This window comes from Camelus bactrianus, chromosome 3, assembly GCF_048773025.1.
Source record: "Camelus bactrianus isolate YW-2024 breed Bactrian camel chromosome 3, ASM4877302v1, whole genome shotgun sequence".
NCBI classification, from domain to species: domain Eukaryota; kingdom Metazoa; phylum Chordata; class Mammalia; order Artiodactyla; family Camelidae; genus Camelus; species Camelus bactrianus.
This window is the reverse complement of record NC_133541.1, coordinates 45,392,914-45,420,909: the sequence shown is the minus strand read 5'-3', so window position 1 is coordinate 45,420,909 and position 27,996 is coordinate 45,392,914. Positions and strand designations below refer to the sequence as shown.

Genomic DNA, 27,996 nt, shown 5'->3' with positions numbered 1-27,996 from the left:
CTTCTGGGTGGCTCTGCCCCCGCCCCTCAGGTGAAGGCCGTGAAGGCTGCTTCTGCGGCACCGCTCCTCCTAGGATGGCTGCCCTGATTGTAAACAAGCCTGGAGCGGGACTAGACAGTGGCCGTCAGGGCAGCCGGGGGACGGCCGTGGTGAAGGTGAGGGACTTTGCGTGCTCTGTTCTCCACCATCGGCCTCCCTTCGTTTCATTCTCGGAGATCTGGCGGCAGCGCCGCGGCCCTGGCTTTTTTGGGCGGGATGCGCGGCCTCTGGGCCTCCTTCGGCATTACAAGGCTTGCCCTCCCCACCTCGACCCTTATAACCCCACGCCTGAGGTTACCTGGTCTTCTGCTCGTGCCAGTCCTCTGCTTGGAGTCGCCAGTGGGGACATTTGTGTATCCACCTGCAAGAATGACCTGGGCTTGTCTTTGCCCAGGTCCTTTGCTTTTAGTTAAGCTCAACAGGCATTTATTAGCTTATTTTTTGTTAAATTGAGCCATTAGTATTGTCAGATGTAGTTAGATATTTTAACTCGTTCATGTCTACTTATGAGAAAGGTTAATTCCCGTTTTACAGGTGAGGAAACTCAGGTTTCAGTTAACGCAGTGTGTAGCAGAGTCAGAGCTGGCTGGCTCTACAGTATGCTTTTCGCTGTTGCACTACTTCTATAATCAGACCTGTATTATTGCTTGACCTGCTCTTGGTAGGACAATCTGTCAACACTTTTGAGAAGTCTCCAACAGCACCATAAATGCTGGGGGATGTGAATTGCCCTATGCTTGAAGTCTGAAATTCTACCATATGTAAATGCTCTAAAATGTATTTACTGAAAAATCAGTTGAAATAAGAGGAATTCATTTTCCCTTTGATTCACACATACACGGCAAAGATCTGGAAGGGTTAACTGATCTCAGTGGTTTGTAGAATAACCTTTCAGGATCATCTATAATTTGAGATATTAGTAATTCTTGTTCTTTTTTAAAAAATCTTAATTCTTTATTATATATTAGAATCACTGAGGACTTAAAAAAAAAATCTACTTAATCCCCCAGTTCTGATTAAGTTGACGCCAGTATATTTTTTGCATTGCCAGAGTGATTTTAGTTTGCAACCAGGTTTCAGAACCCCTGGACCAAATATCATAAATTCTTTTAAGATCTTAAATAATAGGCACCTATGATTTTTCACATAATTTTGGTTTTATATGACAATAAACAATATATTTCTGCTCACAACTGTATTATCAGTCATTATTGGTGGTGGTTGATTCATCTGACCATGAGGTATTAATGAAGTTATTCTGAAGGTACACGACATATCTGAGATGCAGGGGAGCCCTCTTACTAGGCTTGTTGTAAAGTTGAGATTTTATTTATTGAATTGTGCTTTTTCTAAGTAGAGACTACCTGAAGATTATTTTGTGAATTTACTTGAAGAAGTTGTAATTGGAATGGTTATTACTCTGTAACTACTTTTCTTTTTTCTTTTTTTAAACTTTTTAGGTTTATTTATTTATTTATTTTAATACAAGTACTGGGAATTGAACCCAGGACCTCATGCATGCTAGGCAGGCACTCTACTGCTGGGCTATATACCCTGCCCCTGTAACTAGTTTTATTATCCTATTTGTCTTAAAAATCTCAAAAATAAACCAAAGCCTAATGTAACTCCAGTTTATTATAGCACAGAGTTTGATATATTAGAGGATGATTTTGTTAATTTTCATTTTTGGCATATTGTGAAGTTTATAAAATTAAAAGCTTTTTTCCCTACCTAGGACTTAATTTCTTATGCTGTTAGCCACAATTTCTATTCATAAATACTGAAGAAAGAATTTTTTCCTCTGTTATTTACTGCATTGATGCAAAATAGTCTCATAACTATTTTTGGACCCATGTTTGGTTTACTAATCAGTGGAATTTTACTAGTGCTTTTGGAAAAAACCTAGGGTAGCAACATCAGGAAGTTATTTTATCTTGTGTAATGATGGGATCAGAGATATAAGGTATGAATGAACAAAGTAAAATTTTAATTTGGTTCTTTGGAATTTTTTGTCATATGTAAGTTTAATGTATTATGGTGTCACTATAGTGAGAACATTTATTTAAAATGTTGCATTTATTTTATAATATCTAATTCTTTTGTGAATACCTTTTCTGTATTTAACTGAATTTGATATTTAAGTGAGGATATTTAAGTGAAACTTTTTAAAACAGTAAGATAAATTGAAGTGTGTATTATGTATATATATAAAATTTATGCAGAGCTGTTCCCCGTTTCCCTTCCTTATTGAGAAGTGCAATTCCAATGTAATGTTTCCTGTGTATCTTGCCAGAAAGATAGTATGCTTGTAAAACAATATATATAAAAATATATGCTCTCTTTTGCTCCCCTCCTTTATGAAAAAGTTAAATATTCTGTATGTCACTTTCCACTTTGCTTTATTAATATGAAATCACTTTGTGTGTGTACATAAACCATCCTCTTCTTCACTAGACTGCATAATTTTGCAGTATATGAATGTGTCCTAATTTATTTTCCATGTATATTTGCTTTGTTTCCAGTCTTTTGCTAATGCAGAAAGTGCTGTAAGGAATAGCATATAGATCTCACACACGCGTGATATATTTATAGGACAAATTCCTGGAAGTAGAATTACAAAGCTACTCAAACATTTGATGGATATTGCCAAATTGCCCTCCACAGTGGCTATATTAGTCAATAAACAATTCACAGCAACGGCAATGTATTTGCTCTCCCACATGTCTACCAGCACAAAGTGTTACCAACCTTTTGATCTAATCTGAAAAAAGTATATTGGTGTAGCTTTAATTGCATTTCAAAATGTTTTGGGCGAGGTTGAACATCTTTTCATATAATTAAAGAGCTCTTTTCATTTTCTGTGAACTGCGTTACATTTAAGCTTCTTTTGAACCATACTGGGATGCAGGCCAGTTATGAATTATTTGAATTATCTGTTTACAGTGAAAGATGGTTGCATTTTAAACACTGACTCCAAATTAATTGCAGAGTTAAGATTAAAATTTGTAGTAGATCATGGGTGGCAGGCACAGGAATTTGTGGTACAATTGAACAGTTCAGGGTGGGTATTTTTTAAAAAGTCAATTTGTGAAACACTTAAGGTATATTAAGACATAAGAGTACCTTTGGTATTTACACTTTGTTGACTACTTATAAAACAGACTCATGAGCCTGGGGATCAGAATATGCCAATTCCTGTCACCTTTTTTTTTTTGACTGACTGCATGACCTTGAGCAAATCATGTACTTGTAATTGTAACTAGATAGACAAAATATTTTCTAACCCAGTGGCATATCTATTAATTGAGAACAAGGAATTGAAATTTAAGTCCAATTGCATTCTTACCTTTATATTATATAATGGAAGTGGCTACTAGAAGATAGTTAAAAATTACTTACAGTATTTTCTTAACAAGTTCTTTATCATTTACAAGGTAAATTGTCATCCTAGCAAATATTTCAGATTACTTTTATCCAAAGTAATGATGATTCTTTGAGAGTTATGTAATTGCAGAGAAATAGTTTAAGAATCCAACTTTGGTAGAGTTATATTTTGTTACGGATTTAAGTATAATGAATCAATTCATAGTTTTCAAAAGCTAAAGATGTTAATATACAACGTTGTCTTGGTCCCTGACACTTATCATTTCAAGATTTCACTATGTAGAGTCTGTCAGAGAAGGTGATAAAAAAGGTGATTTAAAGTTTTACACCTAGACAGTTTTTTCATGGAGAAATAAAGTAACTTAACAAGATTGATTCATTAAGTTATGCTTTTAAAGTCATTTAAAGATCACATGTTTCCTTTCCAATTATTAGGTGCTGGAGTGTGGAGTTTGTGAAGATGTCTTTTCTTTACAAGGAGACAAAGTTCCTCGCCTTCTACTTTGTGGCCACACAGTCTGTCATGACTGCCTCACTCGCCTGCCTCTTCATGGAAGAGCAATCCGTTGCCCTTTTGATCGACAAGTAACAGACCTCGGTAGGAAAATTTACAATTGTTCATGTAATACAAATGTCATAGAAAACAATTTCTTTCCATTGATTTTTAAAAATTTTAAATTCCAAGGAGGTTTCAGGTCCTGTTAAGGCCAGTAGTCTTAAAACTATAAACTAGCTCACTTTTAGGTACTAATTTTATTTCGCCTTCTGAGATGTTTATATTCAGTGCTTATAGATGAATAGTTTTAAGATACCTGAGAAAAACATTCTAACCTTATTCATTTGCCTAAAGCCATTATTCCAGGAAAACAATGTTTACCTTAGAAATGAATAGACCAATAATGGAAACACAAATAACTAATTTGAGTCTTAGCGTGTTGTTGACTGATATCAGAGACAAAAGTGTGCAGCTTGTGAAAACTACTCCTTGTTTTCTGTTAAAATGAATTTAAAGGTCTGATGGATTTTTTTCAGTTTCTTGCATACTTTTAAAACTTCACTTTATTTCAAAATGAGTTATTGCTGTGGGAGATCAGATTTGGAAATAACAACATTTATTAACATTTGAACAGTTATTTTACAAACATAAATTCCATGTTTATTCTTCTCGATAATGGAATTTTCTCCAAAATTAATAGTTTGAGGTTGTAATTTTTTTTTAAGGTCAGTAGTACTATTTGTTTTAAGCTTGTTTCCATGTATTCATACTGTATGTCAAGTGGAACACATTCAAAATAATTTAGCCACCAAAAAAAGAAAGCAAAAGTGCCCAGATTTTTAGACTGTAAAGCTTTAAAATGCTAAGAAACATGATTGTAAAATGTTTTGTTGTAGGGGATGAATAGGTTTCTTAAGGTTTTGGTAGTCTTTGAGGGTATCAGTCAAGACCAGATTTCCAAGCTAGGTAAATTAGGAGATGGCTGTGTTTTTTAAGAGGGCTTAAGGCAGCGTTCCTCCCCGTGAGGGCTGGGAAGGTTGATGTGGGAGGATTCAGAAACCGTTCCATCACCTTAAGTGAGTCATCAATCCCTGAGGCCTGTCTGAAAGCAGGAGGGAGAGCCCTGATTTCCGTGGAGGTTGCCTTTCTGTCTCAGATGGGGAGGAGTAGTCTCTGAAGACCTGAGGAGGGCCTCCCGTCGGCAGGGCCTCCTCTGGGGCCTTCTGCGGGGCCAGGAGGCTGTGGGATCCTCAGACAGAGGCATCTGTTGACTGGGCCACATAGGAGAATAGGATTTATAAAGTTAAATGGTAGAAAAATATAATAGAACTTTCAAGTGTGTTTCTACTTAGAATGCTAAGGAGTTATGTATTTTAGAGAGATTATTAAGACAATTGTTCTAACATAAACAGAAAATGGAGAAATTTTGAATTTGTAAAATTTAGACATTAATAATTATTAAACTATGTGACACAGAAATTACTATTGAGTTATGAGGTAGAATGAATAATATTCCATTTTGTTAGATTTAGTTTTTATTTTTATATTCCAGGAGATTCAGGTGTTTGGGGATTGAAAAAAAATTTTGCTTTATTGGAGCTTTTGGAACGATTGCAGAATGGACATATTGGTCAGTATGGAGCTGCAGAAGAAGCTGTTGGGATATCTGGAGAGGTATTAACTGAACCTGGTGAAATATTTGTTATGAGCATGAACTTTGTCTTTTAATTTAAAATACTTGCCATTATAAGTACAATATTACCTCACTTACCTAGCAGGTAGGATTCCAGAAACACAACTTTTCACTGCATTACAGTTCTGAAGGCAACGATATCACCAATAGAACACAAAACTGAAACTTGAATTCTCTGAAAATACTGTACCCAAACTATGTTTTAAATTTATCTCCTCATCATCATGAGTTCTACCTAAGGATAAAGTGAAAGAGTAAGAAGATTGTGGAAGAATAAGAAGGCTGTGTAAGCTCCAGTAAAGCAGAGGTTGCAAAAGTGAATCATTCAACAGTAAAGCACAGAGGAAGAAAGAGGATCTCCATGAAAGAGGCCTTTAGTGTAGAGGCAGGATGCCTTAAAGGTAGCAGTAGCTCCTGATGGATTACTATTAAATATCTTCATGAAAAGGTTAAATTGTGTGTAGGTGTATTCTCTTTATCCAGACATGTAAATATCCAGTAAATATTAGAAAAACCATTAACACAAGTTAAACTACATTTTTAACACTTAAAGAAATTGTCTGTATAGCTCATAGACTGTTCTGGGCATAAGAATAATTGTAGTAAATAACTGTTAATAATTTTAGTGATCAGCTTTTTTTGGTTTATTATTTTTATTGACAAGGTTTATAAGAACAAATTAAATAGTTAAAACCAAAGGCCAATTCTTAAGTCTCATTTAGTCGTTTATTTCACTCGTTTGTATTAAGTATACGTTTTTCTAATGTCTTAACAACTTTATCAAGAAACAAGTCAAATCTGTGAAAATATTTTAAACTTTAAAACCACATCTTTAGTACCAAGGGAGAAAATGTCAGATTGGTTTTTTTACTGCTCTTTGATTAGATCATGATTTCTTAATAAAAAGGAAGTTAGTGAAATGAATTTCAAACTGAAGCACTGTTTTCTAAAATTTTTGCAGTTCCTTTATGTGATTTATCTTTTATTTTGAAAGACATTAGAATATTATCTAATGTTGACCTTGTAAGTTATTTGTCAGGTCTGGAAAACAAGATGTGACATTTCTATTTTACATATATACATTTTTCATAATTGCAAATAAAACTGTTTAACTTTGGCTTTATTTTTTATTTAATGTAATATTGAATGACACCACTGATGTATTTGCTAAATTTTATTTCTGGAAGAATTTGTACCAAATCTTTCCCTTTCCAGCTATGACCTTCTTGTAATCAGTGAAAGTTTTCAAAGCATTCTTGATTATCTGACAACTAGAATTTTCCATCTCAAAACGCTTTTTAGTAATTTGTAAAAATCAGAAATAATATTTAAAAGCTTATATATAACATGCATTTTATTTTATTTTTTTCCCCCTAAATCAAAGGTTTTCAGCCAGAATAGTGCAATGTGGAGCTTTAGAAAAAATACATAGCTCAGACTTCATCTACAACCTATTGAGAAAGAAGTATTTCTCAGGTTGGAGTCTGGGCATCTATGCTTTTAAAAGCTTCAGGTTATCTACATAATGTTCGTGCTTCTCTTCTTCTACATATCATCATGACAAGTAATATTTAAAGCAGTGGGGATCTATTTAATATCAGTTTTTTCCGCCATAAAAAAAGACTTCTAACCTTTATTGTCAGTTTCTTGTGTGAAAAGTGAGGGGATTTAGTGGAAGATATGTTTTCACTGACTGAATCAATAACGATAGTTTTATTTTTGGCCTCAAATTCATAACATATACTGATGATTTTGGAAATAGTTTCTCTTTTATCTATAGAAATGAATAGCGAATGAATTTTGTATTTAATTACTGGTATATTTTTATATATAAAGGCTGATCAGTTAAAAAAGACGTATGGACTTTTATATTTCAAAATTTGGCATGTTATAATGATTGGGGTTTAGTTTTAATATAAGACTTTTTTGTTTATCAGAGCATCATTCGTTGTGATGAAGATGAAGCTCACGTTGCATCTGTATATTGCACTGTATGTGCAACTCACTTGTGCTCAGAGTGTTCCCAAGTTACTCATTCTACAAAGACATTAGCGAAGCATAGGAGAGTGCCTCTAGCTGATAAACCTCATGAAAAAACCATGTGCTCTCAGCATCAGGTGCATGCCATCGAGTTTGTTTGCTTGGAAGATGGCTGTCAAACTAGCCCCCTTATGTGCTGTGTCTGCAAAGAATATGGAAAACACCAAGGTCACAAGGTATGTATATAGTTAAAGTGGGTAGCTCTGCCTAGTTTACCAGCCCACCATTCATTTTCACTGACTTGGTTCTTTATGCTGGAAGTAGAGGTTGAAGGAGAGCTAAATGATGAATGAGCCGAGCTTGGTAGTGCGAAAAGAAGCGAGAGATTTATTTTCTGAATGTCATAACAAATTTCAGAGAGGCCTCGCTCTTGGGAACGAGCCTGATTCTTTCTTTACTCAAAAATGGCTTTCCAGTAGGAAACAGAAGTTCTTTTCTTTGTGTGCATGTTTTCATAATGCACTGGATTGTTTTGATAATATTTGTGTCTACTGATGGACTAATGCTCGTGATAAAATTTTAGAGAGAGTCTTTTGGATTCTTGTTTAGTGATAAATGGACTTCCAAATTTTAAAATATTTCTTTGAAGGATAAATAGTTTTGAGGTGAAGGTGAATTAGTATTTCTTAAGCTCTGCTTTTTGTAAATGTGTTATAAAAGCTGCTTGCAGCTGATGCCTTTTTTTTAAGTAATAGGAGTGACTTAAATAGCATTTTATGTCATTAGTCACTACTATGCATTGTTTTCTATAATTATGTTGCATCTTATAGCATTCAGTATTGGAACCAGAAGCTAATCAGATCCGAGCATCAATTTTAGATATGGCTCATTGCATACGGACCTTCACTGAGGAAATCTCAGATTATTCTAGAAAATTAGTTGGAATCGTTCAGCACATTGAAGGAGGAGAACAAATAGTGGAAGATGGAATTGGAATGGCCCACACAGAACACGTATGGATGTTTTTCTTCCCTACTCTTTTCCCCTCTCATCTTTTCACCTGCTAGTATTTGTTGAGCAATTACATTGTGCCAGTACTGCACTAATCATTGGAAATAAGTTTCTAAAAAAAGTCTCTGTCTTCATGGAATTTATAATCCATCATGGAAGAGAGACAGTTTCAAGGGTGGTAACTGTGTACTTTGTCGGAGAAGTACAAGATGCCCTGGCGTGGACATTTCGAATGGCAATAGTTTAGGTGAGGCAGGGAAGGCTTTCTAGAAGGTATGACATCTAAACTGAGACTTGAAGGAATTTAGTCAGGGAGAAGAGTAGGGTGGGGAGTGAGTTGTCCCAGAGAGGGAAGCATATGTTAAAATGCCTGGCAGGGAGAATTGGCCATACTGTAGACATTTAACTAAGTTCACTATGATTGAAGCTTTGAATAGGGTGGGGCATGGCAAGCAAAGATGTTAGAGTGTTGAGGGCCAAATCATGTAGGATCTTGTTTGCCATGTTAAAGAATTTGGACGTTATCTTAGGGGCAGTAATGAGCCATTGAAGAATTGGCATAGGAATAACATAATCAGACTTGCATTAAGAAAGTTTGCTCTTTAATGTAGAAAAGGAATTGGCAGAGCAACAGAATTGGAAGCAAGGAAACCTATTGGGAGGTTGCTGAAATTACCTGGTTGAGAGACTTGTATGGCCTATAATTCTAGAGTGGTGAGAATGGAGAGAAGGAGGTGGATCTGAGATATTAAGGAAGCAGACTAGGTAGGTCTTAGTGACTGATTGACAATATTGATTGGATAGGTAACTTAGAGGGTGAGGCATGATGCCTAGGTTTTTACCTTGCTCAGCGTGGTAGATGGTGATATCAGGCACTAATGGAAAAGAAAGAAGAGTTTGGGGAGGGGAAAATGGACCAAGGTAGTAAGTTTAATTTGGATGTTGAATTTATTATTTCTGTGAAATAAGGGGAGATACCCTCCAGGGAATTAAAGGGTAGGTGGTGTTGGGAAGTGAGTGTGTCTAACTTTTAAGAAGTTTGGCAGTGAAGAGAAGGAAGGAACTAAAGTGGTAGTGGTAGTTGCTCTTTAAAATTGTGCTATAGAGGAGAAAGGGATCTTTTCAGATGAGAATATAAAACCCTGGGACAGACAAAATGTAGTGTTTTTCTTTGGTAAACGAAAAGTTAAAGCTAAATCATTGGGGAATAATGCTAGAACTGCTTTCTGTCAAATATAGTAGCCATTAGGCTCATATGGCTATTTAAGTTTAAATTATTTAAAAATTCAGTAAATGCAAAGTTTAATTCTTCAGTCTCACTAGTTACTTTCCAAGTACCTTTTAGGTGGTATAACTAGTGGCTATTATATTGGTCAGCACAGATGTAGAGCATGTCCTTCATCACAGAAAAGTATATTGGACGTTGTTGTGCTGGAGTGGAAATATTTTATTTATTCCTTCAGCAAAACATACTAAATGCTAGACACTGTTCTAGCTAATGAGGCACCACTGTACAAGTCAAAAATACCTGCCTTTGCAGAGTTTACATTTTAAAGTGGGGGAGAGAGACAACACATAAGTAAAGTACTTATGGCAGAAATATGTTAGGTGCTTTGGAGAAAAAGAAGGGAAAGGGGGTTGTGCCCTTTTATGTCATGTTTGAGGACAGTCTCCCTGAGAAGGGCCATTGAGCAAAGACCTAAAGGAGATAAGAAAGGGAACCATGGCTAATATTTGAGGAAAGAGCATTTCAGACAGAAAGAAGGCAGCACAAAGGCTTTGAAATTGGAGTGTGCCTGGTGTGCTTAAGAAATTGTGAGGAGGCTGAGTGTAGCTAAAGTAGAATGATTGGTGGGGACCATAGCAGGAGTTGAGATTAGATAGGGCCTTATAGGCACTTGCTCTTCTTTCTGCCAAGAATGCTCTTCTTCATGATTTCTTGAGGTTCCCTCTCTTAAGTCCTTTCGGTCTTTGCTCAGATGTCTCTGTCTCAGGGAGTCTGTCCTTGAACATCCTATATAAAGGATTTTGGCATTTACTCTTAGTGGAATGGGAAACCGCTGGGGAGTTTGAGCAAAATAATAATTGTTTTTCTGACTTAACATTGAAAAAGGGTAAGTTTGGCTTCTGGGTGGAGAATACATTATAGAGAGCAGGAGTAGATCTAGTGAAGACTATAGAAGACTGTTACAATAATCAAGTGAGAGATGATAGAGGGTTGGATCACACTGATAGAGGTGGAGAGGCATGATCAGATTCTGGATGTATTTTGAAGTCAGCAGAATTTGCTGAAGCACTAGTTGTGGGATACAAAAAAGAAGTATTAAGAGTAACTCCAATTTTTTTAGTTTGAACAACCTGAAAGATGGAGTTGCTATTTATCAAGATGGAGGAAGCTAGGTTTGGGGTTAGGAGAGACTGGAGAGTAGGTATTCCATGTTGCTTGAGATGTTGTTTAAACAGTTGGACATCCAAAGGCTATGGTTAAGAGGAAAGATCTAGTGTGGAGATACAAATTTTGGAATTCTTAAGGGTATAGATGGTATTTCAATTTTCATTATTTCACATATAAAATATTTGTTAAGGTTACAGTTTAAAACTTATTTTTATTTCCTTAGGTACCAGGTACTGCGGAGAATGCCCGATCATGTGTCCGAGCCTATTTTTCTGATCTACATGAAACTCTGTGTCGTCAGGAAGAAATGGCTCTCAGTGTTGTTGATGCTCATGTTCGAGAAAAACTGATTTGGCTCAGGCAACAGCAAGAAGATATGACTATTTTGCTATCCCAGGTTTCAACAGCCTGTCTCCATTGTGAAAAAACTTTGCAACAGGTAGGTAGTTTAAACATGTTAGGACGTAGTTTAAGAAAGAGGATTTGTGAGCTTAAGTAGGTAGTTACCAGAGGTACACACCAGTCTATTTTATTAATTTAATAAATATTTTATATTATTACTGTATGTTACTGCGGGCATTAACGCTGTGCTTAGGACGTGGTCTCTAACCTCAAATTGCTGCACTCAGCCATATCAGTGTCTGCTTCTTCACATGTCCTCCCCACCGTAAAAACCGTGGGTTGTAGAACCTCTCTAACTTCTTGTCTATTCTTCAGTCACGCCAAGCCCTGTGACCCTTCTTTGCCAAGCATGTACTATTCTTTCTGCTTGGTGGGCTTATATCTCCCTTTTCTGATAGGAGAAATCTTTCTTCAAAGTTTAGTGTGAATGTTTGCCATTCTTTGAAGCTCCTCTTCATTGTTCTTTTTTTTTTGGGCGGGGAGGGGATTGCCTCTCTAGCATGTACTACATTTCTGCTCTAATTTAGTGGTTCTTAATTTTGATGTCACACAGCAAAAGTAGGTTTTTTGATGGTTGAAGTAGCATAAGCAATTTGTTACCTAGTTTGCAGATGTTGTGCTTTTAAAATACATTAGATTTAAGGCTATTCTAACAAAAAGTCAGTCTTTCTTGTTACTTTTTTGAATCTGTCTTCATGAGCATGTGATATAAGGCTAATTGTTGCCCTGGGAATTTCCAATAAGTTGCAGTCTATCTTATCTTTACTCTGTTATTTCTAATGATTATGTTGATTTCAAATCATTGTAGAGCTAAACTTTCTACTATTATAGAGCTTTTCCACTTAAATATCTGATTAGACTTATATGAATGTAGCCAGGCTGTAACCATATCAGTCTTGAGTCCTTTAGTCCTTATCACATTGAATTGTAGTAATTGATGTTTATGCCATTTATTAAGTTGTCTCTGAGCCCCAGTCCTATTCTTCCATCCTCTGCTTTGTGATGCTGGGACTGGAACTCTACCAATCATGTACCTACTTTGCCAGCTGACTCCAGGCTAGTTTAGTGAAGTAGAGGGAGGCTGGAAGGTGGGAGGCAGTTTCCTGTGTCTGCTTGGAGTTCTTGTGGATGTCACTGCTCACACAAAGACCGCTTTCCTTAGAGAACAGACTTTCAGCTCAACGTGCCCCTCCTGTAAGTTTCTAAGTTTTAATAATTCTAGCATCTCTACTTTTTCCCCTTCTCCCTGAGGGTGGTAGCTGTTTCCTCCACAATACCTCAGAATTCTTTTTACCCTTTCTGTTACCTAGTTAATAACTACACCTAATTAACAGGTCTTCATATTAATTTTTTTTTGTTCATGTTACTGGTGTGTTTTTTTGTCTCCTCACTTGAACCTAATGATATAATATACACATTTGTCCCTCTGATTGTTGATAGGATATATCTTTGTATCTCTAAATTCTTTGTATCTGGATAGAAAGAGCTTAATACTTGTTCGGCTCATGATAGATTATCAAGCTATACAGCAAAATCAGAAATGGATCATGTCCTAAATCATACTTATGTGAATATTTCAAAGTATTTTTATATTTATTTTATTAAAAAGTATGTTCATAGTTACTGAAACGTTTAGAAGTATTATTAAGAGTTTCTGAAGCATTTTGTCAGAGTGAACAATAATTATTAATGACATGGTATTATCTCACTATGTTAATGCAGATGAAATTGGGATCTTGGATTCATTCTTCATACAGACCTGTTAGTTTTGTTCTGATTTATGGCCACAGGACTCTAACCTCAACCAATAATCCTAAAAGTTCCTGGTACAGGGATAATTGAACAGAGGAATGGCTGGAATATCACATGTTTATTACCAATTTTGAGGACAAAACTTAATCATCCTTCCCTCTTCTCCAAAAAAAAAAAAAAAAGAAGATATATCATCTAAGTTCAAGGCGTGATGCTGAATGGTTAGGATTTGTTTATTTACTTAGCAAGTATTTGTTGAGGGTCTACTACATGCTATGTATAGTCTGGGTACACAGAATATGTCAGTAAACAAAACAAGCCAAAATCCATAATCTTGTGGAATTAACATCCTAGCAAGAAGACAATGAGCCATAACCATATCTAAATAAGTAAATTATATAGTGTGTTAAAAAGTGATAAGAGCTAAGGGAAAACACAAAGTGTAAGGATACCGCAGATTGCATTTTTAAATAGTCAGGGTAAGCATCATTTAGAGAAGGTGAGATTTGAGCAAAGACTCAAAGGAGAAGAAAGTGAAGGAACTGGTTCAAGACCTATTGGAGGGAAGAAGATTTCAGCTGAGGAAATGGTTAAAGCAGAAACCCTAGAGTGACATGCCTGGTGTGTTTGAGGAACTGCAAAAGAGGGCACTGTGGCTGGAATAGAGTAAGCGGCGGAGAGAGTAATAGGAGCTGATATTAGAGGTAATAGGGAGTATATGTAAGGAGGGCCTTGTGGGTAATTGAAAGGACTTCAGCTTTTACTGATTGAAATGGGGAGACCACTATGGGGTTTTGAGCATAAAAATTATTTGGTTTTACTTAAAAGAATCACCCTGGCTGATGTGTAAAAAATACATTGAAGTAAGGCAGAGATGGAAGGAAGGAGTTCAACAGCCAGGAGACTACTGTAGATTCCAATTAAGAGAGAATAGTAGCTTGGATAGTCGGGGCTAGAAGTGCCCAAATTCTGAATATCCAAGAGGATTTGTTGACAGATTGTGTGTGAGGCATAAGGGAGGAGAGGGCAAGAATGACTTCAAAGTTTTTGTTCTGAGCTATTCAAACAACTGAATTGCTGTCAACGAATGTGAATATACAATAGTGAGCAAAAACTGAACACCACTTCTCTCATGGAGCTTACATATTGCTGGGAGGTCTCTGTCTTATGATGAATGCATTAGTATAGAGTATCTCTGGAGTAAAATTTGAGAAACTGGAAAGTGCTTGACTTTGAGGAGAGGGAGACATCACAGTTTAACCTTTAGTCCTTTTTTTTTTTTAAATCCAATACATGTATATCTTAAATTATTTAGGAAACTTTTCATAGAAGTACAACATATACATATAGAAATACGTGCATAAGTGTTCAGCCAGCCAAATTTTCAGACCAGACATTACTGTGTAATCAGTGTCCAGATTAAGTAACAGAATATTTCCCGCACCCCAAACCCTTCAGGTGCCCTTCTAGTAACTATCTGTCTTTCCTCCTAAGGATAAACCACTGTCCTGATTCTAATGCATACTTTGTTTTTGCCTGTTTTGGTTATTAATATAAATGGAATCATACAGTTCAAACTCTTCATGTCATTTCTTTTTTTACTCTACATTATGTTTGTGAAATTCTTTCATCACATGTAATTGTGGTTCATTCTCATTGTAGTAGTGTTGCATTTGTGAATACGCCACAATTTATTTATCCATTCTTCTTCTGATGGGCTCTTAAATCATTTATTAATGCCTGGTTATTATTATCTTAGTCAAATTTACATATAAGTTAACTCTGAATACTGTAATGTTGAATGAGTTTTCTTGAGTTTTGGTGATATCTCTTTTTCTTGTATGTCTTTAAAAAGTTTACAAGACATACTGTCTTCTCTTTTCTAGGATGATTGTAGAGTTGTCTTGGCAAAACAAGAAATTACAAGATTACTGGAAACATTGCAGAAGCAGCAGCAGCAGTTTACAGAGGTTGCAGATCACATTCAGTTGGATGCCAGCATCCCTGTCACTTTTACAAAGGTAATATACTGTACTTCATTTTTAGGTGTGTTTTCTGACAAATAATAATTGTTTTACATTCCATGATAATCTGCTTGAAGAGACAACTAAGAAATTAATGAACCATAGATTAAAAAAAAAACTATCAGAGGAAAATAGAAAGTGGTGTAAGAAATTCCCTGTACTCATCACCCACTTTAACAGTTAAAAACTTTTTATTTCATCTGCTCTTTCCCTCAGTCTCTGTCTACCTGCAGCCTCCCAGGTTGCTTTTTTTTTTTTCAGATTTTAAAAACTTATTTTTTTTAATTTTTATTTTAATTTTTTTAACATTTTTTATTAAGTTATAATCATTTTACAATGTTGTGTCAAATTCCAGTGTAGAGCACCATTTTTCAGTTATACATGAACATACATACATTCATTGTCACATTCTCTTTCACTGTGAGCCATTCCCAGGTTGTTTTAACAAATTCTGACATTTTTCATCCTAACATCATATCATTCCATCTATGTAATATTTTTGTGTGTATTTCTAAAAGGTAAGTTCTCTTTTTAAATGCACAACCAGAATACTATTATCACACCTAAAAAATTTAATAATACATCTCTATTTTTTCTGTTATCCAGTTAATATTTAAATTTCCCAGATTGTTAAAAAAATATTTTTTAGGTTTTTTTTTTTTTTTTTTTTTTTTTTGAGACAGAATCCACACAAGGTATGTATTTGGCATTTTGGTTGATATATTTTGGTCTCATAAAATGGATTCTCCCTAATTTAAAAAGGCATATGTTTTCCATTTTGCTTTCTATTTTTAGGGACTGATTTTTTTAGATTTTAATCTTGTTTTATAATTATGTGAAACACTTACATGATCCAGAGTCAAATCTACAAAGCAAGTTTCATTCAGAGAAGTCTAACTTCTCTTCCTGCTGCCTCCAACCTTTTCCTTCCTTCTCCAAAGAAAAGCATTAAGAATTTTTCTTAGTTTTATTCATCATTAAAAAAAAATAGAGAAATCTATTTGTATGCACACTCCCCACATTTAAAGGTAGAATACCTTACACACCTTGCACTTTTCACTTGGGTGTTCATCCTAGAGCTCACTCTATAGCAGTATACAGTGACATTGTCTGTTCCTTTTTACAGCTGCAAGCTGCTTTATAGTGAGGATGTACCACATTTGTTTTTATTGTGGAAAAAACACATAATATAAAATTTACTATCTCAACCATTTTTAAGTATATAGTTTAGTATCGTTAAGTATATTCACATCATGTGAAACATCTCCAGAAATTTTTCATCTTGAAAAACTGAAACTATACCTTATAAACAATAACTCTCCTATTCTCCCCCTTCTCATCAGTGCCTATAATTATCATTATACTTTCTGTTTCTTTGAATTTGACTTCTCTAAATTTCTCATATAAGTGGAATCGTATAGTTTTTTTCTTTTTGTGACTGGCTTATTTCATTTAGCATAATGTCCTAAAAGTTCATGCATGTCGTAGTATGTGACAGAATTTCCTTCCATTTTCAGTTTAAATAATATGCCATTGCTCGTTTATGCACATTCTGTTTTTCCATTCATCTATTGGTGGTTATTTGGCTTACAGCTACCTCTTGGCTATTGTGAATAGTGCTCCTGTGAACATGGGTGTACACATATCTCTTTGAAACTTCACTTGTAATTCTTTTGGATAAATACCCAGAAGTGGGATTATTGGCTCATATGGTGGTTCTATTTTTAATTTTCTGAGGAATTGCCATACTGTTTTCCATAGTGGTTGCACCATATCATATAAATCCCACCAACAGTGCACAAGGGTTCCACTTTTTCCACATTTTCATCAATACTTGTTATATTCTGTTTGCTTTGTTTTTGATAGTAGCCATCCTAATGGGTGTAAGGTGGTTTTGATTTGCATTTCTCTGATGATTAGTGATGTTGAGCGTCTTTTCATGTACTTCTTGGTAAGTTCTTCAGAGAACTTTGTACATGTCCTTTGCTTGTTTTTTAATTGAGTTATTTTATTTTTTGTTATTGAGTTGTAGGAGTTCTTTGTGTATTTTGGATATGAATCCATTATCAGACATATGATTTGCATATATTTTCTCCCATTCTTTAGGTTGTTTCTTCACTCTGTTGATTGTGTCTTTTGAGTCACAGAAGTTTTTAAGATTGATATAATTCCATTTGTCTATTTTTGCTTTTGTTGACTGTGCTTTTGATATGATATCTAGGAACTCATTTCCAAATCCAATGTCATGAAGCTTTTCTGCTGTTTTCTTCTAGGAGTTGTATAGGTTTGGCTCTTACATTTAGGGCTTTAATCCATTTATTTATAATCCAAATATTTGTAATTTTTATATATTCTTTCTAAATTTACCCTTTTATCATTATATAATGACCATCTTTGTCTCTTATAACAGTTTCTGACTTAAAACCTATTTTGTCTGATATTACAGTAGCTACCCTTACACTCTTTTGGGTGTGATTTGTATCCCAAAAGGTTTGCATCTTTTTCCATCCTTTCACTTTCAGACAATGTGTCCTTAGATATAATTTGAATCTTTTGTAGACAGCGTATTGTTGGATCTTGTTTTTTTAATCCATTTATTCAGACTAGGTCTTTTGAGTTGTGAGTTAAGTCTAATTATATTTAAAGTAAATATTGACAGGTAAAGACTTACTATTGCCATTTTATTCATTGTTTTCTATATAACTTGGTAGTTTTGTTTGTTTGTTTCTCCTTTCCTCTGTCATTGCCTTCTTTTGTGTTTTATTTACCTTTTTATAGTGTCATGGTTTGATTCCCTTCTCATTTCCTTTTGTGTATATTCTATGGATTTTTTTTTGCTTGTGTGTTTACTATTGCTATTACATAAAACATCTTAGTTATAACATTGTATTTTAAATAACAATTTAACTTCAGTTGCATTCAGAAAGTCTACTCCTTTACAGTTCTACCCCTGTATTTTGTTATTGATGTCACAAATTAGGTCTTTATATATTGTATACCTATTAACACAGGCTTCTAGTTTTTTTAAAAATGTTTTTATTTCAATTCTATGAAGAATTAAATTTATGCACCCAAATTATAATAATACAGGTTGCTATTTGTCCATGTAGTTTTCATTACCATTTTAAATTTTCTTCATGTTGCTGTCTAGTGTCTTCATTTCAACTTGAAGGACCCCTTTAGCATTTCTTATAGAGCACATCTAGGGGTAATGGCTCCTTCAGCTTTTGTTTTTCTGGGAGAGTCTTGATTTTCCTTCACTTTTGAAGGACTTATGCCATATATAGCATTCTTGGTTGACACCTTCTTTCTTTTAACACTTTGAATATATCATTCCCACCCCTGAGAAATCTGCTGATAATCTTATGGAAGCCCCCTTATATGTGATGAGTCACTTTTCTCTTTCTGCTTTCAAGGTTCTGTCTTGACAGTTTGATGATAATGTCTCAGTAGGAGTCCCTTTGGGTTTATCCTAGTTGGAATACATTGAGCTTCTAGAATTTTTGTGTCCAGTTTCTTTCCACAGATTGGTAAGCTCTCAGCCGTTATATCTTCAAGTAATTTCTCTCTGCCCCTTTATTTCTGTATTCTCCTTCTGGGACTCCCATTCCTGGAAGTCTCTTAGGGAGCTTCACTTTTCTTCACTCTTTTCTTTTTCTTCCTCTAACTCGATGAGTTCAAATGACTTGTCTTTGAGTTGCTTATTCTTTTCTTCTACCTGATGAAGTCTACTGTTGAAACTCTTTAGTGAACTTTTCAGTGCAATTATTTTATTTTCACACACAGATTTTGTTTTTTTTTAAAGTTTCCATCTCTTAGTTGACATTCTCATTTTGTCTATTCAAAGTTTTCCTATTTTGTTTATTTATTTGTGTTTCTTTTAGCTCACTGAACATCTCTGTGACAGGTTTTCAAATTCTTTGTCCAGCAGTTCATAGATATGAATTTGTTGAGTGTCAGTTACTTGAAGTTTATTTTGTTCCTTTGATTGGGCTCTTTTTCCCTGTTTCTTGGTATGCCTTTTGATCTTTTGTTGAGATTTGGGCTTTTGAAAAAACCACTGCCTCCCCCAGTCTCTATGGGCTGTCTTCGTGCCTGGGAAACCTTTCATCTATAAGCCCAGCTAGAGATTCTAAGACTTCCCAAAACTCTTCTGGGGAGATGCCTTTGAGCTTGTGCGTGCTGCTTTTACCTCAGGTTCCCTGCTCAACTTGCCCCTGTCTTCTCAGAAGCCAGTAATTTCTTGCTTCCTCTGGTGTTTCCCCAGGGAACTGCAGCTCTAACATGCCATGTCTTTGCCTCTGTTTCCAGTGGCTTCCAAACTATGTCACCAATACTAAGAGGTCCAAGTCTGGTGAAACCGAAACTAGTGTCTAAGGCCGCCCCCAGATAAGCCAGAACACTGGGCGCTCAGGCCGCTCTCTCTGTTTCTGTCCGGAGGAAGGAGCCTGGTATGAGAGTTTTCCTCCCTGTCACACCATGCTATGCCAGGTAGGGGGAGGGCCACAGATGGGTGTGTAGAATTCGGTGAATTTTCCTAACCCTTTTGGTGGAATCCCTCCTTGGTTTTATGGCCTGGGTGCTGCAGCTTCTCAGCTGGTCTCTAGAGTTCTCACAAAGGTATTCTGATCCACATATTGTTTCTGAACAATATGTATTTCTGAAGCTTAGGACTGGACTGAATTGTAGATTTGGGAATCGGCATCATATAGATGGTAATTCAAGTGCACGGAGCAAAGGAAAACATGTAGAATGAGAAGGAGGCCTCATATAGACTCTGCAGAATGCCAACATTAAAGAGGTGGATCAAAGGAAAATGACAGGGAGCATCCATAAAGGTGAGATGAAAACCAGAAAAATTTGTATCACCAAAGTCAAGAAAAGAGTGGTCAAATGAGGAAGGAAAATAATTTCTGACACTTAAATAGCAGTTACCATATCCCAGGGACTGTTGTGAGGATTTTTAGAAATCTTATAAAAAATTAATCCTTGCAGAAATCCTATGTAAGTTAGGTACTATTTTTATCCTCATTTTATAGATGAGAAAAGTGAGACGGAGAGGTCATGCAGCTAGCAATATATACAAGTATGTTCATTGCAGCATTGTTTATAATATCAAAAAATCAGACATGACCTAATATGTATCAGTTGGAGACTGGTTAAATTGTGGTTCAAGGAATATAATGAAGCAGTTGAAAGAAAAAGGTAGGTCTGTATGTTTTGAAATGAAAGGACTCCATAATGTACTATTGAGTGTAAAAAGTTAGTCTCAGTGTAATGAGGGTTTTTTTTTTTTTAAGTATATTTTTGTATGTCAACCAGTGTGTGCACAGGGAAGTGTCATGAAATTGTTAACAGTGGATATTTATGGGAAGTGAGTATCTCTTTTCATTTTTAATTAATATATTTAGCACAGCATAAAAAATCTTAAAGAAGATTCAGTTTAGCTATAAAATCTGGGAAAATTAAGTGGGTGAGTGTATTTTTTTAACTTACATAAAAACGAAGTACATAGTCAGTTTTCCTAAGCTGAGATTTAGCAAAGCAATGAGGAATGATTCATCTTTCTAAGAAGATCAAGGGCATTTTATTTTATTTCTAAAGGTATTTTAATAGGGAAATTCAACTCAGGTTTTAATGGGTTAAGGAATGAATAGGAGACAAATAATTTAAGATATTTTGTAAACAAAAGTATTAGTGCTGATACTTTCTAACTCCCTGTCAAAATAAAAAGATTAAAATTTTTTTAAAATTATAGGACAATAGAGTTCACATTGGACCAAAAATGGAAATTCGAGTTGTTACGTTAGGATTAGATGGTGCTGGAAAAACTACTATTTTGTTTAAATTAAAACAGGATGAGTTCATGCAGCCTATTCCAACAATTGGTAAGTATGAATATTGCTTTTTACCTTAATGGACATTTTACAGACAAACCCTAGCTTACAGCTAAGTTCTTGGGAGTCTTATTTCGTGCCAGTGTGGTGGGGAGATTGGCTCTTAAGACAGCAGCATTTCAGAGAAAAAAATGCAAGATTCGTGGCTATGGGATGAAATGTGGCTGGTGGGATAGTTAGAAGGAGCAAAACATTGGTTGCTGAGGTTTAGGGGTGAGGTTTAGGGGTGAGGAGGTGGTAGTGGTACAGAGATGACATTTGGGTGCTCAAGGTCCTAAGGACTCTTGATGGTTTAGAGGGCTAACCCTGGTTACAGGTATATGTTTCCCTATGTATGTTTATTAGGAGTGGAATCAGTTGGGCAGCAGTAGATATTGCTGTATGAAAATGATTTGTAAGTCACATTTATAAATGGGGTTGCCTGTGTTTGATGTGTCACTTATTATAAATATACATTCAGTATTAAAGTAACTTTTTTTTGAAACAGGTTTTAATGTGGAAACTGTAGAATATAAGAATCTAAAGTTTACCATTTGGGATGTAGGTGGAAAACACAAATTAAGACCATTGTGGAAACATTATTACCTGAATACTCAAGGTAAGAGTGTAAAAATGACATCTTAATTTTTCACATTTTTAGGATGCCAGTTTTCAGTGGTTTGGCTTATAAAGCTGATATTCTAGCATTGACTAAATATATGACTATACTTTTAAATATTGGTAGCGAGCCCCACATTATTAGGAAAATTAAGGTGGAAATCCTGGATATGTACTCTGGTTTATTTCATGAAAAATTATAGCATTAAGGTATTTAAACTATATATGTAGGCAGTTAACAGTATTTACCTCTTGTTGCTCTCAACACCTAAAGTATGTTATTACCGTTCATATGATTGATCGCTGGCAATATTGTGGTGTAGGGTAGAATTTGTGGTGTATAATTCTGTTTAATTAAGTACAGTGCAACATTTATCTGATTATAATCTCTCAATAGCTCCACTTCTTCATTTTCATTCACAATTACTTGCTACCTGCAGAAGAACCTATAGTAGTTTGCTTTTGACCAAACTTTGTTATATCACATATATTCCACCTAGCATTTATTCACATTTGGGCTCCATTCTACACCTTGCTTCCTGTATGCCAACACAAATGTTATGTTCATGCTGCCTGTTCCATATGTCATCCTATTTTCCACCTAGAAGAAAGACTAGATAATTTTTACTTCGGGATTTTTTATACTAAGTTTAGTATGAGCCAGTGATTAAGGGGGGAAAATGAAATTTTGAACATAAGGAATGCTTGAAAAGTCTGGGATGTTTAGCTACAATAAGGTAGCTGGAAAGATTTCAAAACAAAATTAATTCAGTAGATATTTATGAAGTCTCTGCTGGTATTTTGAGTACAGTCTATGGAAAATGCTGTACTAGACACCTAGAGAGAACACTCTGGAGAGATACAGATGGTGATCTATTTGTTTTTAAAAGACTATTTTTTGGTAAAGGCAGTAGTAATTGAAGAAGTAGTATCCACAGGTAGATCATGAGAACTACATTTTCATTTATTAAGAGAAAAATATTCAGTGATATGCACAGCAATATGTGTTTGGTAGAGCAAGTGTTGTAAATATTGTTATTGATGGGGAAACAAAATTTGAAAGTTACGTGAACTCTTTGAGATCATATTATTTCTAGGTGATCCTATGATAATAGGCAGACTTCCTGTGAAAATAATGATGGTAGACTAACCATAATATAGTAATTAGAACATTAAAATATTTAGTCCATTTACTGAAACTTAATAAGTGACTGAATATTTTTGTTGTCTTTTTTTTGGTAGCTGTTGTATTTGTTGTTGACAGCAGTCACAGAGACAGAGTTAGTGAAGCACACAGTGAACTTGCAAAGTTGTTAACGGAAAAAGAACTCCGAGATGCTTTGCTCCTGATTTTTGCTAACAAACAGGTAACACATTTCAGAATACTTATTTTAGCATTCCACATAAGGTAGCTGTTACTATTTCAAGAGAAATAATTCAGTAGATATTTATAAATTTTCTGCTCTTTATTTTGAGTACAATCTATATGGAAGATGCTATACTTGGTACCTTGGAGTTTAAACAAAAAAAAATAAGGTAGTTGATGTCCATCAGAAACTTTTATGTACATAGGTAAGCCTGTTAAGTGTATATTTCTAATACAAAGAAAACTGGTAACTTCAGTAATATTAACAAAGTATGGTGGGAAATTAGAGAGTAGTTCTAAAGGTGGAATTCTAATAAGATTTATAAAAAATTTGAATTGAAATTATGATAAGAGTTGAAATTAGGGGTAAGACTTTGAGTCAATATGTGAAGGAAGGAACACTGCAGGCAGAAAAAATAAAAGCATGAGTATTTTTAGGGAGCATCAAGCAGATCTGTATGTAGGGGAGTAGGCAGAGGATGAAAAAATCTAAGAGTAACAGATGACGCCATGTCGAAAAGGCCTGACAGGGTCTGACTGAGAAATTTAGGTTTTACTCTGTGAGCAAAGAACCATCAAAAGGTTTTTGGGCTAGTTGGTGATAAGATCATATCAGTGTTTTAAGATTGTAATCCTGGGGGTATGATGTAGAATTCATGAGGGTCAAGGGAGTGGAGACAGGCAGATGGAGTAAATTGCTGCAGTAATTCAAGTGAGAGTTAACAAGTAGTTGAATTAGAGGAATAGAAGGGTAGAAGCAGATTGAAGAGACTTTTTCATTGAGATAGAATTGTTAGAATTTGGTGCCTGAATGGGGAGGATGAACAGGGAGTACTAGATCTTGAGCCTAAACTTCTGGGACGAGGAGAATGCTTTTCTTTAGTGTAGTAAGGGGGGCTTAGATATCATAAGAAGGAAGAACAGGATGAACAGTAAAGGATTTTCCCCTTAATTAAAAAAAAAAAGAGGCAAACTGTTAAGAGCTGATATACTTTGTTTTATTTATGATTAAAGACATGCAAATAAGGCAAAGTGAAATACCATTTTCCACTTACCGTATTGTTAAAGACAAAATGTTTGATAATCCTCAGACTTGCATATACTGTTGGTGTATTAAACTGAAACATTTTCTTGGAGGACAATATAATACTTGTCAAAGTTTTAGATGTGCATGCACTTTACCCTGTATTTCTATCTCTAGTAATGTATCCTGCAGACAAATATCCTAAGGTTATTCTAGGGACAATTTTGCAAATGTATGTATGTAAAAAATATATATGTTTGCATCTATTTGTATGTATTTGTAATAGCACAGAAGCACATGACTTCAACCTACATATACAGTATAGGACTGGTTAAGAAAACTGTGTTCCAACTAGTTGGCCATATAGCAGTTGCACTGTGCAATATTACAATAAGGACTGGGAAAATTTTAATGGATGTAAAGTCTATTACGGTTTGGGATAGTATTTCTGTCTAGTTCTCAGTGATTTAAATGTGACCAAGCCTTCTGTACTTTGTCACAAAAAGCGGGTTTTCCAGGTGTCTATTTTGGTGAGTGTCAAAATAAGAATTTATGGTGTATCACTGTCAATTCACTTTGAATTAAAATATATATATTGCAGAAAAAAAAAAAAAAAGAAAACTATGTTCCACCTACACAGTGGAATGCAACTCAGATGTTAAAAATAATGTGGAAAATCTGCTTGTCCTGATAATGGAAAGAACCTATATCTTCGAGATGTGTATTAAGTAAAAAATAAAAAGAAAACTAGAGTATGTTCCTACTTATTTTGCATGAATATGCATGAAAGTTTTCTGGAAAAATATGAAATAAATTGTTACTGATGCTTGCTTCTGGGAAGAAGTAGGTATTCAGTAGTGGTAGGAGTGAGAATTTAATAAACTCTTCTTATATAAACCCTATATAAAAGTCATTTTTTTAATGATATACATGTGTTAACTTCTTTTTAAGTTGATGCCTTATAATTACCTAGGCAGTATCATTCATTTAGGGGGCATGGCCTTTACTGATTTCATTGTGAGGCTCTTCTTGCAAACTATATTATAACCAAAACTCTTAATTTTTTTCTATTCTCATTAATCTCAGGATAATTACTGAACGGTGAATTTAGGTTTTAACTTTAGGCTTTTGTTAGAATGGTACCAACAGAATTCTAGATGGCAATAATTACAAAAATGATAATTTTGATGGGCTGATTAAAAATAAAATTCTGATGTGTATATATCTCTCAGGATGTTGCTGGAGCTCTGTCAGTAGAAGAAATCACGGAACTTCTTAGTCTGCATAAGTTGTGCTGTGGACGAAGCTGGTACATTCAGGGCTGTGATGCTCGAAGTGGTATGGGACTGTATGAAGGGTTGGACTGGCTCTCACGGCAACTTGTGGCTGCTGGAGTATTGGATGTTGCCTGATTTTAAACGCAGCAGCTGTTTACAGTTTTGTGATTAAGAGTTATTTTGCACACAGTATGTTGTAATAAATTCTGTATCTCAAAGATAATTAGTTAACTTAGGATGTGTATATAAAAGGACTCTTGGATTGGAAATTCAGTACAATATTGCTTTTAAAATATTCTGTAGTGAACTGTATCTGATTGAGTAGATTAAATTGGATTAAATAGGGACTTACTGAGTATACTTTTTTGAGACATTTGTTATTTAAAGTTTTCAGATTATATGTGACCCATATATTGGGAAAGAAGTAATCACAGAGAAAGGGTAGGTGAAGGTTTATTCTTTCAATGAAAAAGGAATATCTAACTGAGTGCCTAATGGAACCTCTGTATGAAGCAAGTGAAGCATGGCTTCATCTTTAACTTGCCTTTTCACTGGATTTGGCAGTATTAATTTAGCGACAGTGACTTAATGAAATAAAATCCAAACTGCATCTTTGGGTAATGGGATTAATTTAATGTTCAGTATAACAGAACACCTTTAATGCTAAGAACTATAAGCTATTGAAAATTAGTATTTTATACAGTGTTTCACTAAAAGTTTCTTGTAAAACCTTTTGTATAAAACCCAGTGAGTCAGAATGAAATGTTACCTAACTAGGCTTGTCAGATTAGTACTACACTGAAGAACAATTCATAATAGAACTGTGAACGTCAGTTATATACTAGTTGATCTTCACTTATGAAAGACTCATTTGTAGGGCTGAGCCTGGATGTAATAATTTCCTAGGTCAGACCTCTAAATTGGCCCTTGTATTTTTCCAACATAGTTAAAGTACTTAGTGTGTTTCTTTTTAACATAATATTGCATCTTTAGTGAGAGTGGCTACAGGTAAAATGTAGTAAGTTACACATAGAAACCTGGGTTGGTTTTGCATAAAAGGTAGAGATCTAAGTAGCAAACTGCCTTTACCTCAAGAGAAGTCATTTAAGCAGTGGAGACTGCTTATTACCTTACTTTAAAATGTTTTCCCAAAATAAGTGCATTTATCTTGACAATAAAACATGATCAAGGCTTTTCATGACAAGGCCTTGGAAAGTTGAGAGAGAGAACATGTAGAGAAAGGAAAAGAAATGTACAAAAAGTTTACACCACATTTATTATGCAGTGTTCGAAGTAAAAGTTTAAAACTTGTGCTCTTTACTGTTTTTCATTTTTTAAGGAAACTCCCTTATTATGGCAGTACAATTTATATTTAAACATAGCCAGATTGGATTTTATGGGTTTTTAAAAAATGTTCTTTATATTTTAGGATGAAGTTGAATCCTAAATCTTATTATTTGAATTCCTGTAAGGACATTGATGTCTGATGACAAGATGTGACTTTTCGGTGGCACTGTTCTAGTTCAGTCTCTTCAAATGTATTTTTGTTTAAAACAAAACTTTGAGAAAACAATGCATTAAAAAAAGTCCATCAGTGTTATGGGCAGTGTGTAAATATGTAAATATAATATTTCATCCTTTATTTTTCAAGTAAAAGGTCATGCCATTACAAATGTAGCTTGTGCATATAAGTAATTCTTCTGAATTAGTATTTGACTGATTGCAATAACTGTGAAAAATTTAGAACATGTTACATTTACCTTGAGCCCTTGAACTGTTTTCTCTACTAGGTAACTGAAAAAAAAGTCTGACACTAACATGTAAACTTGCTTTCCTTGTAAATTATTTCACCAATTTAGCTAAACATTTAAATTCACGTTCCTAGCATATTGTTAAAACACAATTTAAAAACTGCTTAGAAGTGATTATAATGTACATAACAGTAGTGTTTGTGTGTGATTTTTTTTTTTTAAGAAATATTTTTCTCAGGTTCTTATTACTATTTGTGGTTGTATTTTTTCACTAATTATTAGTTAAGATTGTGTTAGTTCCCTCTGGGAAATGTCAAATTTAAGAATAAGAGAAAGGTTTTAAATACAGTCTATTAGGATTTGTCTCCTAGCTCTGAATTTCTGTATTAAGCCTTAATAGTATTGTGTATGGTTTATGAAAGCAGGCTTTTTAAAGTGTATAGCCCTGGTCTGTAATTCTGGAATGCTTTATAATCACCAGAAGCCATTATTTGCATTACATATATGATCAGTATAGACAGCAATAAAATATTGAAATTGTTTTAAAGTCCTATCATTATTCTAAAAATTCTGTTTTTTGAACTGTCTATCTAGTACTATTGCTAGCAACCAGTTAGTCATATTTCTGCTGCAGTTAAGAAAACCAGTAAGACAAAAAGGGGAAGGGATTGACTTGCATGTCCAATTTGAGATGCAGTTTATTAAAAATTTAGAAATAACTTACTATTTGCAATTTAGGTCCCATTACATGTTTTATAAATGTAGTGTTTTGAAAGGAGAGCTAAAATTTTGCACTCAACAAAGTAAAACTTGCTTTTTAAATTTAACCTTGTTTCATGGTGCATTTTAAGTAACTGTTTTGAGAAAATGGCTTGGAAAACTTAGCTATCTCCTATAGGCTAATATTG

At 34.7% G+C, this 27,996-nt stretch overlaps 1 protein-coding gene across 2 annotated transcripts; it reads left to right on the top strand.

Moving 5' to 3' along the window:
* Window positions 1-27,635, top strand: TRIM23 (tripartite motif containing 23). 2 transcript variants are annotated; one of them, XM_010949375.3, is made up of 12 exons: window positions 1-155; window positions 3,859-4,021; window positions 5,472-5,593; window positions 7,550-7,828; window positions 8,423-8,605; window positions 11,222-11,437; window positions 15,039-15,173; window positions 20,935-21,064; window positions 21,561-21,671; window positions 22,913-23,037; window positions 25,293-25,408; window positions 25,725-27,635. In XM_010949375.3, the coding sequence occupies exons 1-12, from the start codon at window positions 75-77 to the stop codon at window positions 25,780-25,782; spliced, it is 1,719 nt and encodes a 572-aa protein (XP_010947677.1). In that variant the 5' UTR covers window positions 1-74; the 3' UTR covers window positions 25,783-27,635. The 2 variants fall into 2 exon arrangements, with proteins under 2 accessions (XP_010947677.1, XP_010947676.1); XM_010949374.3 differs by having other exon boundaries at window positions 25,293-27,635.
* Window positions 27,636-27,996: the final 361 nt, after the last annotated feature.

Coding starts and splice junctions, on each gene's coding strand:
- TRIM23 (XM_010949374.3), top strand. CDS start 75: ATGGCTGCCCTGATTGTAAACAAGCCTGGAGCGGGACTAGACAGTGGC. Junction 156..3,858: donor GGGGGACGGCCGTGGTGAAG/GTGAGGGACTTT, acceptor TCCAATTATTAG/GTGCTGGAGTGTGGAGTTTG. Junction 5,594..7,549: donor CTGTTGGGATATCTGGAGAG/GTATTAACTGAA, acceptor TTTGTTTATCAG/AGCATCATTCGTTGTGATGA.